The 16544-nt window shown below is 29.9% G+C and overlaps 1 protein-coding gene across 2 annotated transcripts in view; it reads left to right on the top strand.

The window, feature by feature from the left end:
• LOC139516052 (apoptosis-resistant E3 ubiquitin protein ligase 1-like) overlaps positions 1–16544 on the top strand; it is a 29328-nt gene that overhangs the window by 8367 nt on the left and 4417 nt on the right. For both annotated transcript variants that reach the window (XM_071305863.1, XM_071305864.1), the window contains exons 4-18: positions 2980–3260; positions 3819–4047; positions 6433–6596; positions 7472–7640; positions 8759–8892; positions 9392–9469; positions 9957–10098; positions 10547–10659; positions 10896–10971; positions 11285–11397; positions 12250–12423; positions 13429–13551; positions 14562–14750; positions 15428–15511; positions 16216–16394. In XM_071305863.1, coding sequence (XP_071161964.1) covers positions 2980–3260; positions 3819–4047; positions 6433–6596; positions 7472–7640; positions 8759–8892; positions 9392–9469; positions 9957–10098; positions 10547–10659; positions 10896–10971; positions 11285–11397; positions 12250–12423; positions 13429–13551; positions 14562–14750; positions 15428–15511; positions 16216–16394 — 2248 coding nt within the window. The remainder of the gene's footprint in view (positions 1–2979; positions 3261–3818; positions 4048–6432; positions 6597–7471; positions 7641–8758; positions 8893–9391; positions 9470–9956; positions 10099–10546; positions 10660–10895; positions 10972–11284; positions 11398–12249; positions 12424–13428; positions 13552–14561; positions 14751–15427; positions 15512–16215; positions 16395–16544) is intronic.

A 16544-nucleotide genomic window follows, 5' to 3' on the forward strand; every position in this document is an offset into this window, starting at 1 on the left:
GTATGCTTACTATTTGTTCACAATACCATCACTGAAAGGTTCATATGCATTTTGAATTATCTATTACCTCAACTAAATTACATTAATTGTGAATGTCAGAAGCAGATTTAGGGGGAGGGAGGCAGGGGGCCTTGCCCTTTTGTCATGTTTGTGGGGAAATTTTGCTGGTGTTTTAGGGAGTTATAGCTTAGGCATGAGTGGACTTGGGCAGTGAATGGACCCTCACTTATGAAAATTTCTGGATCCGCAAAATTTTATTTTGTAGTTATCATAAGGTCAGGTTATCTCAGGTACTGTAAGTAATAGGTTAAGTATGAATTGAGTTAATAGAACAATTGTTAGGTATACATGTCTGTATGATATGATTCCTCGGACCATTACATTATTTTCATGCATCCTTGATAATTAAGTTTATGTGATGTAGTAAAAAACTTGTCATATATTTTAATAATCATCAATAGAGCAATAAATTAAATTGCAAGATATTTCAGTCTTGTTCCACTTTTGGCTGGGTTGCACACAAAGTCCCAACCCGGCCTTTAGTATGGTAATATCGGGCTGGTTAGGAAAAATTGGTTTTAGCAATTTGTGGTTTAAGTTCTAACTTTCCTGATTCTATCAAAAGATTGTTGCTTTTCAATACCACAACTTTTTAATTAAATATCAGGAGATTTTTTTTCTTCAGATTAAAGAATAACATGTTGGTTCTTTCTAAATATTGTTGGTATTGATTTAAAATGCATATAGCAGCAGGAAAGATGAATTGCATGTGCATAAATCAACTTCACTTGTTAAATCGTCTATACAATTAATAATATTCATATTGATCCTATTTCCTAAATGAAAACAAAATTTTTCCATGTGCATTATATGTCATAGAGTTGATTGGTAAGGCCGATATCGATATATGCAAGTTTTATTGGCCCATCAAATTTATATAGTGTAATATATATGATATTTACACGAGGGAGGTGTCAAAGTATCAGACGATCTATACATGTTCCCCTATCTCTTTTCTAATTGAATCATCACTCTGTTGGCTTATTCTAATCAATACAAAAAACAAAAACTAAATCTCACAAGGAAGATTAGACCTATTGTTACGGGTATGTTAATTTCTGTATTCTATCTTGATTTTGTTGCTTAAATTTTTGGCTGGTTGATTTTATAATTGTTATTGATATTAAATTACAAAATGTGCTAATGTAGCAATTAACATTCATTATCTTCAACGATCAGTGATTTTATTATGAGGTGTTTTGTCTTCCTTTATGAAGAAGAAAATATAATAGATGCAGTTTAAAATATTTTTTTTTAAAGATTTTTAAAATAATCCAAATCCTTTGTCCCCCACTGTGGATGGTTTTAACTCCATTAACCTTCTGTTTAGTTCATTAACTGATTTTTGACTGACAAGAAATGTTTTTTTTTTCATGTAAAATTTATTTCTTACTGTACTTGCATCAATATTATATAAACTGATAAAATCTTTTTACATGAACTTGGTTAACCAAAATATGACTTAAAATTTCTGTTCATATGAGAACTTAAAGGAAATTGACAATTTGTTTTTTTTTGGTGCTAAATCAAAAACTCAATAAGTCATACTGCTATTTCTTGTTTCTATCGCCAACAGTCAAAACATTTGCTCAAGTATTGGAAAACTTGTTATGTCAAAAATTACATTTCATATGATAAAGATTTGCTATATTACAAGATTGTATTGCTTTACTCAATAATTGAAGCTTCACAAAGGTAAATGAAATCAGATTTATCTTTTATTTTATCTTAGCTCTTTATGAAAGGGTAGTATTATTCAAAGATAACTTTCTTTTTAAATTAACAGTGACAGAAAGAAAGTGATATATCCATGCTTTTGTTTAAACGATTTTCCTGGAAAATTTTCGCTTCAAGAAAATAATTGTGTTCTAAGTTGGTATTGACGTCAGTGTTAAGAAAAAGACATTTTTAACATCAATTTTTAATGACAGAAAATTGAATTACAGTGACACACCAAGTATTCTTTGTTATACGTTTTGGAATTAAAAATCATGGATGGCACAGTTTATTCAGACTTGTGATACATTTGATCTTATTGAATCATGGACGGCACGGCACATGTACAGTTTTTCCGAATTGCCAGATATCTGATCTTTTATTGATTACATTACAATGATATACTTGCATAAAATTGTATCTACTATAATTATTTCAATGTAGATATAAAGTATTAGATATCAAATTATGTGTTTAAAAACGAACAAAGGTTCTTTGAAGTGTTTACTGGGAAATCAACAATAAGAAGTTGGGAGTGATTTAAAAGAAAGAAATAAAGGAATTTAATGGATTTAGTGCTTGACTTTATAAAATGGACTAGGAAGCATAAAAATTGTTGTATTGTGCTATTTAAATTATAATTTGTCTTGTGTAGTTGGATTCAATCAATAATATACTTTAGGAGATATTTGTACATTTGACTGAAATATTTGCTTCTTTTATAGTTTACATGATATATAATTGGAGAAGAATGTTTTTATCTTGTGCACTTGATATCTGGATTATTCTTAAATGATGCTTAAAATGTTGTTTCAGCCAACTTCATTCATAAAACTCATTCACAATAGCTATAAGAATATACTACATATACGTACTAAGGAATGAGGATTTGAATTCATCATCTTCCTTTTTGAAATGCTTGTTACTTTAGCTACATGTGTTAAGTAGAACTTTAGCCAAATGTATATGAATGGAATCTCGGAGTACAGTGTTAAAAATTCGCCACATTGTGCCTCAATTGACCATAGGGATATCTAATATAGAATCATGGAGATATTAGACAGAAATTTGAATAATGTATAAAAGAATTGAGTTAGCATTGCTTATTACTTTGCATTATTCATAGACCTATAGCTATATATAGTCAATAACAATAAACAATTGTATTACAAACACTGGTATCAATTTATTTATATATTTCAGTTGCTACTGTTTTCATAGGAGGTTTTATCCTTTGTTTTATAATGGTAGTGGATTGCATTGCAAGAGCTATAAGTCCAACAATTCGCAGAGCAAATCAAATCCATAATCATATTCCTCAGATTCCACGTACAGGTATTCCACGATTATCACCAGGTAACAACAGCAAAGGGTGGTTTTGGAATTGGCTTGTTGGATCATACATATCTACACAGAACTGCAGTGTGACGTGGGGCTGGGAGGAACCACAAGCTGTTGGAAACACAATGTCATTTGTAATACAGGTAATTAGTGTTCTTGTATAATTTTTACAAGAGGTAACAAAAAGGTACAGCTTGTGAGAAATACTTTATCATTTATTGTCCCGTATGCAACACGTTGTAGGAACATAGAAATATCTGATATACATGTAAAAAAGAAGATGTGGTATGATTGCCAATGAGACAACCGTCCACAAAAGACCGAAATGACACGTTTGTCCATCCTTTGGTCTTGTTAGCTCTCTCAAGTGTACAATTCTTGCCATTTTTTTTATGAAACTTGAATCATAGGTTTATAGTAGCAAATGTCTTGGACATGTTCGAACATCAGTGCTGATGAAGTATTTTAAAAGAGTTGTGCAACTTGTGCCCTTTGGATACATTAATCATATGGAAAATTGTATTGTTAGCGCTCTCATGTGTTATGTCATAACTTTATATCAGCAATGTCTTCAAAATGTTCGAAAATCAATACTGATCAATTTATTTAAATGAGGTATGGGAAAATTGATCCCACGAAATTAATGAAAATTGGTATCCAACAAATATTAATGAATCCACAGTATCTATTCTTAATTTCAGCTAAGCCAGAAGAATGGTAAATCATACAAAATAAATGATGTCAGTAATGTTAATATAGAGATACTTCACAAAGGAGAGAAGATGTCGTGTACCAAAAACATAGTAAAAGACAATGCTAGTAGTGTATCCGTGTCTTTTACCGTACATAAAGCCGGACCTTATAAAATACATGTCATGGTCCATGGTAAACATATAAAAGGAAGTCCATTTATTAAAGTATTTGATGCAGGTTTGTATAGATATATAATAATTTTACATTTATTTTTTTATTACTAGGTGAGCTGTTTCAGTCATTTTTTTATTCCCAACTTAGGTGCATTATGTTGTTTGGTTTTCATACGACCGCTAAAATTAAAATTATTTTGGTCGTATATTGGTATCACACCGTCATTGTCAGCGTTGTCCGAAGACAAATAGTTTCCGGATAATAACTTTTATATAAGTAAATGGAAATCAATATAATTTGAACACAATGCTTATAACCACAAAAGAAAGGTTGGGATTGATTTTGGGGATTATGGTCCCAACCGTTTAGGAATAGGGGCCCCAAAGGGACCAAAAAGAAGCATTTATCTAGTTTCAGGACAATAACTTGTTTATAAGTATATTAATTGCTCTGAAATTGTACAACAATGTTTAATACCATAAGTAGAAGGTTAGGAATTATTTGAAGGGTTATTGGGCAAATAGTCTAGGAATTAAGGGCCAAAAAAAAACATTTTTGTAGTTTTGGGACAATAACATATGTATAATTGTATGAATCTCTCTGACATTGTACCACAAGGTTCCATAGAACAAAGGGAAAGCATCGATTGAGTTTTGGGTTATTTTCCTGGAACATGTAGGAATAAGGGGCCAAAAAACGGTCAAAAAGAAGCATTTTTCTAGTTTACAGACAATAACTTGTGTTTAAGTGTATGAATCCTCTGAAATTATACTACAAGGTTTCTTACTACAAAGGAAAGGCTGGAATTGAGTTTTGGGGTTCTTGTTCCAAGGGATGTTTCAATAAGTGGGGAGCCAAATAAGGGGCGAAAATAAGCATTTTTGTAGTTTCCAGTCAATAACTTGTGTTTAAGTGTATAAATCTCTTTGAAATTATACCACAAGTTTCCATACTACAAAGGGAGGGTTAGGGGGGGGGGGGGGGGGGTTATGGCTCAAATCATTTAGCATTAGGGGCAAAATAGGGGGAAAAAAAGGGTTATTCTAGTTAAAGGACAATTTAGACAATTTAAAAGCAGTGTAAGGGGGGTAATCCAATTTCATTTAAATAAAACTTATATATATATATCGGTAATATGTTTGATTACCTCCCTTACACTGCTTGAAAATTGTGTATCGAGAAATGATGATTGTCTTGAGATGATTAGCTGTAAAAAAAAATTAGAAGTTACTATTGATTAATATTCATCTTAACCATGACTGTATGTTATTTTATATTTTAATATTTTATGTTGTATTTAAATGATTTAAATAAGGAGTTATTGTTGCAAACTGCATTAGAAATGTGAATTGAGATTTTTGGGAATAAGGGAAAGGGGGAGGTGAAACAAATTTGGGGGGGGGGGAACAATTTTTCTCATTTCAGATTTCAGAAATTAAAAGAAAATTTCTTCAAATATTTTTTTGAGGGGATTAATATTCAACATTATAGTGAATTGCTCAAAACCAACAAAAAAAATGTTAAGTTCATTAGACCACATTCATTTTGTGTCAGAAACCTATGCTGTGTCAACTATTTAATCACAATCCAAATTCAGAGATGTATCAAGCTTGAATGTTGTGTCCATACATTATAATGATTGCCATGGCAATATATAAAGCAAAAAAATTTGAATAAATAACCATATATAGAGGAAGAATAACAAAGATTGAATCACAGCAACACTCTTCACTGTCAGAGGCTCAGTATGATATAATCTCTTGGAAAATAGAACTGAAAATAATCAATTTTTTTGTCTGTGTGAAATGGATTCGTTTGATTTTTGGGAAATACCGAAATTACTTAACAGGCTTTTAAACTTTTTGACAGTTAAGCATGAAATATTTCTAATCTAACAGTTAGACTCCCATGGGTAGCAAATTCATAGCTATTCAGACATAAAGATGAATAAATATACAATGTAACAAAAAACATAACATTGGAATAGACCACAGAAAATGTACAGTAAGCCACTCTAAATTTATTTTATTATATTTATATATAAATACTAACAGGAATATTCTGATATCATGCCTTGTTATTGCATTAGAAGAAGTTTCTACAATTTAAAAAAAACAAAAACATTTTTATTATGTTTTTATTTAGTTGAATATTCTTTTCCTAGAGAAACAAAATACTGTTTTATTTTCGTAAGCACTGGTCATAAATAAGGGATAAATAGTTAGAAGTGTTGAAGTGTCAGAAAAAGCCTCTTTAAATTCAATTTGCATCAAAAATTATCTTAAATGACGTCTATTGAAGTTAAAGTATCAGTTACATAGTCACAAGAATATCCTGTTATGCATAAGCAAAAGTAATTTTTATAGACAATATAAGTGCAAGACAACTAAATAAAAACACAAAAATATTCATTTTTTATAATTTTTATATGTAATATGTTATTTTCAGGTTCTATAGATGCCACTAAGACAGGATTTACCAATTATTGCTCAACAATAGTTTGTACTGTTGGTCAGTCCTATCCGTTAGTTATAGAAACAAGGGACTGTTATGACAATCCAGCAATGTTTAAAACAGATACTAAAAATTATTTTAAATTCAAAGTTTATGAGGTATGTACATTAAGTTACTGGTCTGAACACTTAAAATATGTGTATATGTATTATCAATGTTATTTCAACTGATTGGGTGGAGCTTACGTTTTAATTTGCATAGGGACAGTCAATTTGAAGACGTGTGTGATAAGGATGATTGCCTTTATAGGTATTAATTATTTCTAATCACCTATCAGTGTCATCAAAGGAATTTACAAAACAACAATGACTAGACAATTCATTGATGAGTTTATCCTAAAACATAATAAACCAGTCTATCTGTAGATAGACTGGTTTATTATGAGCGAACCAATTAAACTCCGCCCAGTCAAGTGAAATAAATCGAGTAATACTGTTGATTCATTATTATTGGTTGGATATCAATTTTCGTGGGTTTCTCAGATACAGGTGAAGCACGAACTCCAATGTTCAATAAATTAAAAAAAAATATAGGCTTTTTATGCAGAAATTACCTTAACCAGGAAATCAAATATCTACATAAATGCAAGTTTTCCTCAACCCTCGTAAATATGATACCCATGAAAATAAATGAATCCGCAGTATGTCAGGTATGCTCAAGAAAATTGTATGAGAGTATTAACACAAAAAAAGGCTTAAAAAGTCAAAGAACAGCTATAACTAAAGTTTTAAAGACAGCTTTGCCAAAAGTTAAACACAATTTTATGAATTGTAAATTTAAATTGAAACCCTATGCAGTAAATTTAAACTAAACACTTTTTTAAGGTGCTTGATTTGAAATAGTTTTGACTCGATCGAGTCTCTAGTTGATGTTCTTTGATTTTAGATTTTAACCCAATTTAATTCCATTATATCTATGTAAAAAATACTAAAAAGTATACTTCATTAAATATTCTCATGTATCTTGTTTGCAGTCAGAGACTAATGAACGATATGTACCTACAACACAAATAATACACAATGCTGACAGTAAACAACTTACTATGCATATAAAGATGGAAAACGAAGGTTGTTATCAAGCTGCTGTGTCTTATGGTGATGTTAAACTCAGGAATGGGGATTTTAATATTCTAGTCATAAGTGGTGAGTTTTCTCTATAGGTCATCTATAACTTACTTAGTTAACTGGAATGTTAATATTGTTTGATTGAATAATTGATGATTACTTTAGGCCACATAAGCTCAAAAAGGATATATTGTGGCAAGGGAAATTGAAGAATTCTTTATTGTATTTGTATGCATTTACTTGGTGTTATCATCCTTCCCTACGCCTATATCATCCTGCTCAGTTGCTCCTTAATTCTTGAATAACAGCTTTGAGAGAGAGCAGGCATTCTAATGCAAAAACGTTTGTAACGTTCATTTTGATTGGATAACGTCACTTTCTTACATGGCATCAATTGATAATTGATGCTATGGGACGTTCGCGCAAGCGCAGACGGCATATGACAGATTTTAAATACATGTTTTAACGTTGTTTTCTGTCAGTTTCATTAGAATGGAGATAACAATATTGTATTTTAAGCTCCGACGGCATCAATTTGGGATTTGATGGTCGCAAATATCCGTTTACTGTCTCCGCTAACGCGTCGCCAGTAAACTTAATTTGCGACCATCAAATCCCCAATTGATGGCGTCGGAGCTTAAAATACAATACAGTTATCTCCTAATTATCAGCAACATCACAATGTCTGAGGAGAAGTTATCAGGGATGTCATTATGTGTGAAGATATTATCAAGCTTGCTTTTGTCAGCGTAAAACTGTCTTTAGGAGGGGGAAAAGACAAGTAATAGAAGCAATGTGAAGCATTTTAGCTCGTATGCTGTGCTCACTTGCCAAAAAGGTTCAGGCTCGCGGCTGATATTTTACGATATAAATGTGTTAAATATTGTATGATCATGTGACACAAAATAGAACTTTGAATTGATATTTGCAACTGTAAAATCTAGATAGATCATATGACCTGGAATTATGAAATAAAATTACAATAGCTGATGTCCTGAAGTCTATATTGTATTTTTATGTCTTTTTTTCTTTTTTACTTATTTGGCAAATTATTTCAAAATCTCATTCTTTTCACACTTTTACATGTAATTTTCTTTCCATACTCTTTTTTTGAAAGGTTTGATAAATAAAGAATCTTAGAGAAAATGTGTAATAATTCATTACTAGTTATATGTTTTTTTTTCACCTTTTTTCAGATGATGATTTGGAAGTTGTAAATAAAACAACATCTAAAAAAAGTCATAATTTATGGTATGAAGCTCGTCTTTTATCTGATACTGCTGACTCGGCTGAAAAGGCAAAAAGGGTGTATGTGTATATATCTCCAAAGGTAATGGAATTATACAAATAAGAAAAAAAAAAGAAAGAAATACGCTAAAAGTGCAAACATTAAGCAGAGTATCTTGGGGAAATCATAGGTATTTCATTGTAGTACATCAAAAATAAGAAGATATGGTACAATGATTACAATCACCATTGAGACAACTCACCAGGAGAGATCAAAGACTTAGTAGTTAGCAACAAGAGTTTATCATACAGCCTTTAACAATGAACAACAGTGTCCTGACCCTATGATTGATTTATCTTTTAACACTCTTTTAAGGAAGTTTTAAGTCAGGTGAATAAAGCATATTTGTTATCATTTTATAACATAATTACAAACTCAGAAGTGCAAATAAATGATGTAATATAATCTGTCTCTCCTGTTTTCACAATAGCAGAAGGGAGACTGTTTCCTATGACATGGTATCAACAAATGTTTAAGTTTGTGTATATTTTGCTCAGATGAGATAAACTTCTGTGCTAACAGTTTAGATGTTATTTTTCAGCAATTAACCATAAAAGAATATTTTTTAAAAATTATTGGAAAGAAACTGCATACTTGGCGAGTTTGTCCTTCAACTAAGGTATGTGCTACTATTTTATATCATTGTTAACTTATATAGATTTAAAGAAAAGAAGGAAACTGCTTGAAGTTTGAAACATTAGTTATTCACTTAACATAGACAAAGATGGGATTTTAAACTAAATTGAAATATTTTAAATATGTTTGCCATGAATGTTACATTTCATTCCACTTCTGAATTTAATGTTGTGTTTGATCTTTAGTCTTCACAATTGAATTTAATAGCTAATTTATATAGCATAGGGACAGTTAATAGCTGCTATTTAATGTAGATACAAGTGAATTCTATCAGTCTAATGTTGGTAAACATGTGTTTTAAGTATGATGTCCTTTAGACAATGATTCATTATTATTCCATATTGATAAAATTTTAGTAGGTTTTCTATATGTAAGGGATTTGGTGTATGCATTTAAAAATATTATAAAATATGAAATTTTCTGCATTTAGAATGTAATAAAAAATGTATTATGTCCTTGTTTTTTTTCAGTTTTCATTTATTGGATATAATAAAAGATATGATGCTCCTGTAATGAAAATATATGGATGTTCACAGTTACCAGTGATGTTAGCCACCAAAGATAGAAATATTATAGCAGCTACATTTACAAATTTTCTCCTTAGAAATATTGGTTGGTATTATTAATAGTATTTTTTTTTTTAGTAAAAGTAAGCTGAAAAGTATGATTATTTATTTGTTGTTGCTTTTATTATTGTCATGCACTCATAAAATGAAACCAAAAAAACTTTTTCTTCAACAAGATACATAGGGGAGATAATAAATATTTTCCATTGTCCAGACAAAAAGGGATCAAATCTAAATTTTTTCCCCCTATGCAACTTCTTTAAAATATATCAAAACCAACTTTTTGACTTTTTGGTTATAAGTTATAAGAAAAAGGCCAAATTGAATTGTTATGTAGTTCTTTATATTCAGAATAAAAATGATTTCACTGTATACTGCTGAAAAAAACTTCAGATTCAAATTTTTTTTAAATATCCTCCTCGCTTTTTTATGATCGATTTGAAGAATGGGAAGATGTCAAATTTACTTTAAGAATAATTCTTTGTTTATTTTAGGTGGATCAGAAACTTTTCAAGATAAAAGAATATTTTTTCTTCAAGAAGTGAAAAAATCAACTAAGAAAGGAAATGTCACTCTCAAAATAGACAGAGCTAATTTACTTCAAAGTGTAAGTTTATTTGGATTATTTACTGTGGAATAACATCTGTAATTAAATATTCCTGTTTCTTATAGGTAGATGTTGTATAGTTAGGAAAATTAACTCTATTCAGTTGTTGATCAACCAGATATGTACGACAGGAAGCATTTTCAGTTTTTAGGGTAGATGATGAGAATAAGATGAATTAATCCAATGTTTTTTGAAAGATGATTTTGTATCATAATTGAATTTTATATTTATTTCAGTCCTATAAAGCATCAAAGAGTTTATATGCCTCAGATTGGTTTAAAATGTTTAATATAGAGTTTATAAATGAATTAGGTAAGTTATTATTTGTACATGTACTAGAAATAAATTATAGCCAATTCATTATACTGATGGAAATTGTCATTACAATGTATATTATTTATTAAAGATTTTGTCTTGCTTGCTACAAATGTTCCAAATGGAGGCATAGATGTTTCCAGATTTTCCCCTGGATCATTTTTCTTTTCTGTCACTTCTTTTGCAAATTCAAAATATTTTTCGCCACTTTCATTTTTTTTTCCGCCAAAGAACAACTAACATAATTCATTTCATCTTTAAAAGAATTAATATCAAAAGTATAAAAGTATATGTGTAATTGTCATTTTAGGTTTAGATTGGGGAGGTTTGAGAAGAGAATGGATACAAGTTTTAAGTACAGAATTATTTGATCCTGATAAATCTGGATTGTTCACCAGATTTACAGATAATGCTCAGGGATTAGTATGTATTCTGTAGAACGTGTCCTTTATATAATTGACTTGGCAGATGTTTAAATGGTTCCATTATGTAGATTCGTTTTTTATCGTGGGTACCACTTTTCGTGATTAAGGATAACTTCCATATTCGTGGATATTTAATTTCATGGTATTGCTGAAGTCTGAATACAAATCTATAGAAAATGTGTCATTTGTTGAACATTAAATTTTCTGGTTCACCTGTACCAACAAAATCCACGAAAAATTGGTATCCAATAAATAATAATGAATCCACAGTATTGTACTGTTGGTGCATTGTGTTGAAAAAAATGTGTCTTATCATCTTGAAAAAAATGTGTCTTATCATCTTATTTATATTCTTATAAATAAACTCACTATATATACCAGGAATGAAAATTTGTATTTGCATCAGATGCCCGTTTCATCTACCAAAGACTCATCAGTGATGCTCGATTAAAAAAAGTTAAATAATAAGGTACATCTTCATTCGATTTGTTAACTAATCCAAGTTCTTATTCTGATAAATCATAGGGAAGTCAATTTTAAAACAAATGTTCCTTTGTATTTTCTTGATAAACAGTTGTATTACTTGCAATATAGAACTTGTTTTGTCTCTTTATGACTGTTTGCTGTAAAATATGTAGAAATGTAAAAAAAGATCTGGATTTATTTGCTAAAAAAATTAACCTGAAGTAAACTTTTAGTTTGTTTACTTTCACTAGCTTTAACCATTTGGTAAAGCTAACCAATCGTTTAAACTGAAACCATTTAGCACAGTAATTAAATTCCTGATACAACTAAAATACTATAACTCCAAAGAGGATTAAAATAATCAAAGTTTCTTCATTTGTTTCAGATTCATCCACGTCCAAACACTGGTGTCAAATTAAAATTATATGAGTTAGCTGGTAAACTTGTTGGTAAATGTTTACTTGACAGTTCTCTAGGAAGTACATCTCAGCTTTATATAAAAGCCAACTTTTCCAGGTCTTTCCTAGCACAGATCATTGGACTTCAGGTTAATTATAAGGTAAGTTTCAGATACAGTTTACTTTAGCATTATATACAAATAGTTATCGAATATAGATAGAGCTGATCAGCAGTACATAAAATTGATCTCAGAGAAAACAGAATATTTCTGTTTTAATAGGAGATAAACAAATCTTTGTCAGTTGTCAATATGCGCTATCAGAATATCAATTTTACACACTTGGCACAAATTATTTGTACTTTCTGTGTATCAATATGTTTAAACATTACAGATCTTATTGTTGCATTTTATTAAACACTGTTGTTAGATCTTTTGGATGATTCTGTTTCATCTTTGTTCGCTACAGCAAATTTCAAATATTGTAAATTCAGAAATTATTGTGTGCATTTACAATTGCGATTTTGTTATTTAAGACAAAAATGCTAGTTTTTTTTTTTGCGATATGTCACATTTTTTGGCAATGATAAAAACATTTCAATAATTTCTGAATTAACAGAAAATAATTTTCTTCCTTGAATGAATATTTCTGATGTCAAATACACACCAATTTGTGTAGCAATTCATATTCTGACTCACATGAACCATCCTTACTATAAATCCTAATTATCCATGTGCATGGCAAAGATTCAGCTAAGACATGTAACAATTTTTTTATTTCTTTTGTTCAAACTGGTTTTGAATGAACCAACAACCTCTCCTGTAAATGTAAACATAACATAATGATAAATAAAAGCAACAGTAGTATACCGCTGATCAAATGTCATTAATTGGGTTACAAACTAAAACCAAGGGAAATAAATCAACTATAAGGGGAAAACAACAGAACGCAGAAATAAATAAAAAAGGGTGGGTTGAACCTGGTAATAAATAACTTTTATTTATTTAATTTTCTTTAATTTTGAATATTGGTGTCTAAGAGATGAAAAATATTCATGGTATTTTGAATATTGTCTGATTGTATCGTGATTTTCTGCAAAAGCTCAACTATAGTAAATATATAAATTGATTTCAGTGATATATTTGATATGTTTTTTTTTTCTTCAGTATTTTGAAACAGATGACCCAGATTTATATAAAACCAAGATAAAGTTTATAGAAGATAATAGTATAGAAGATATGGATTTAACATTTAGTGAAGATGAATATGTGGATGGACATCTTGTGAAGGTAAATATTTTAAAAGGAGAACAATTTGAGGGAGATAACTCATACTAATATTAGGGCAAAAATGTGTGTATATAGTGTGGTCCATCGATGTGTTCTGGCCTTGTGGTCATAAAACTTTCGAGCACGATTGTTGTACTCAGACTCAGAAATAGACAAATCAAATTTTTAGTTTCTGTGTTTATAGCAAAAATTTTGTACTTCTTGTACAAAGTAAAGTTTTATGACCATACCCAATTTTGTTTTTTCATATGATCCATTTCTCAAGAAAGTTTGGATATATACAAATATTCTTGTTTTTATCTAAGTCATTATGTCCTATTTTCCACATTTGAGTGACTTTGGTTATGTTATGTTTTATGTTTCCTAGAAATATATGCAAAGAATTCTCTTCATAGTTCAATATTGTTCATAAGAGATTTGATCACTATGGTGAGTGATTTGATTAGTTTTGGTCTTACTTCTATAGTGTAGAAACTTAAAATAATTAAATATCGGCATACTACTTCAGTCTTCTAGTATAATGCAACCATTTATGAAATTTTCCAGAGTTTTTTTTTTTTTTTAAGCATTAGTTACGTTCTTTAAGTATTGAATTTAAGTCAGTTTCTAAGAAATTGATTGGAATTTATAAGTGCTGAGTACTGCTGACCTTTTCATGTTGTAAGAAACCTTTATAAATAATTTTGTAAAAGATGAACCACTCTAGATATAACTTCAGCTTGAAGCTTGCATTTTAATGTGTATTAATGCATTTTTGTCACTAAAAAAAGGTGATGTTTTCATGGGGTAATGTTAGTGTACTTAATATGCAGTCCACAATGCTCTTCAACTTCATACTCTCTTTGGCCTTTCCTTTTTTGTCATTTTTAACCTTTAACAGAGTGTCACTGATGACAAAACATGAGTCTTTGGTACAAGTTTAAAGAATGATATCTATGTATCAGATATTGTTACAATTTGCAAAAGATAACAATGTTATTTTAATATTGACATTCTTACTTTTTTTGCAGACTGTTGATCTTGTTCTTAATGGTTCAAAAATGAATGTAACAGATGACAATAAACTGTATTACCTGAACTGCCTTGCTCAATATAAACTGGTATCTGGTGTGAAGGAGGAAGTAGAAAGTTTTTTAAAGGGACTTAATGCAATCATTCCTGATAATCTACTTAGTATCTTTGATGAAAATGAACTGGAGGTAAGCTTTTAAACAATTATCAATGTATCCATCGTTTAAAGGAATATATAGAAAAACTTTTATTCTACCATCAATTACAGTTAAAAAAGAGTAAGAACAATGCATTAAACATCTTTGATGTTTACAACAAAATATCAAGATACATATTTAAGAAATAAAATAAGATAATAACAGATGAAAGTCTTGAATGTATCAGCCATCTTTAAAGATATATTATCAGTCACAGTTCAATTGCACAGGCACTTTTTTCTGAAAGAAATGACTTATATACTTTAATATAACACAATTTATCCAACCTGTGATTTTGAGAAATTACACTTGTTAGCAAACTTCCAATATATTGGGATTCTGCAATTGTCTATTTGATTGAAATGTGTCGTGCCATAAATCTACATTAAATTATCTACTAAATGGTGTATAACAGGCCTATTTCTGTTTTCGAATCATTGGTAACATGTAAGTAGTTCCAAGTAGGTCAAACAAAAATTGTTTAGCCTTCTATGATAGAAATTATATTGGTGTCCTGGGTTGATAGGGATGTCGTTTTTAAAAAGCTAGGTTTCGTAGCAAGTACGAATTGGGTATTGCTTGATATCAACTCATGTCATTTAATTTCAATATAGTAATAATAAATGAGCCGTAATTAAATGTTAAACTGATTTTACTTTGTTTTTTAGCTATTAATGTGTGGTACAGATAATTACAGCTTTAGTGATTTTAAACAGAATGCAGTCATATCAGGAGATTTTGCAGGTAGTAAGGTGAGAAGGATAAATATGGATTATTTCAATACACCTACTTTCTGTTTTCCTATACTTTGAATAACTAGTTGGGTATTCTTTTTGCATAACAAAGCAACTTCATTGTAGGATTTCATTTTAGAAATGAATGCTTCTTTTTGTAATTTTATTAGGATGTAAAAGTGTTGATGGAAGAACATGTATAAAGTGTGGAATCGCTGCATTCTAAATATGTGTACACAATCAACATGTTTACACCCCAATACAATTACAAAAAGAGACACTTATTTCTTATAATTACATTTTTATGCAAATAAGACCATGAAAAACAAGTTTTATCAAGTTTCTTTTATTCACCTGTGCACTTCTTTGTGAAGGCACTTGTCATCATGAATGTAATATTTCATTTTGATAGGCAGGATGGCTTTTGAATGACACACAATTGTTGTTAGCCAATCAAACTAACAGATTCCTATGAAACATACATGGAATGTAAATTTTAATTTAATAAGCCAACAATATCTTTTACACTGTAATACTGTGCCAATTTCTCCAACTTTGATATTTTGGCAAATAGGTTTCTTGATCAATTTCACAGATTTCCAAAAAAATGGAAAGTAAGATGGAAAACAAAAGGATAGCACCAATCATTATTGTATAACATAAATACGCTGACATAGTAAAGATGAAAAAATATTTGTGACTGAAATGAATTAATTTTTCAGTTATTGGAATGGTTTTGGGCAATTGTTGCCAGCTTCACAGATGAACAGATGGCTAGACTATTACAATTTACAACAGGCAGCTCTCAGTTACCACCAGGAGGATTTAAAGACCTAGATCCTAACTTTACAATCTCATTTACATCCTACTCCACAAACAGTTTACCCACAGCACATACATGGTGAGTTTTATAAGGTTAGAATATTCTTGTCATATTAAGAACTTAACTAAATTTAGCTCATCTGGTCCTACAGTCACTAGAAAAACCATGAAAAATCCATGGACCTCAAACTTATGCATTGATACATGCTAAATACATAATGGTTGAAGA

This window comes from Mytilus edulis, chromosome 3, assembly GCF_963676685.1.
Source record: "Mytilus edulis chromosome 3, xbMytEdul2.2, whole genome shotgun sequence".
Classification (NCBI taxonomy): Eukaryota; Metazoa; Mollusca; class Bivalvia; order Mytilida; family Mytilidae; genus Mytilus; species Mytilus edulis.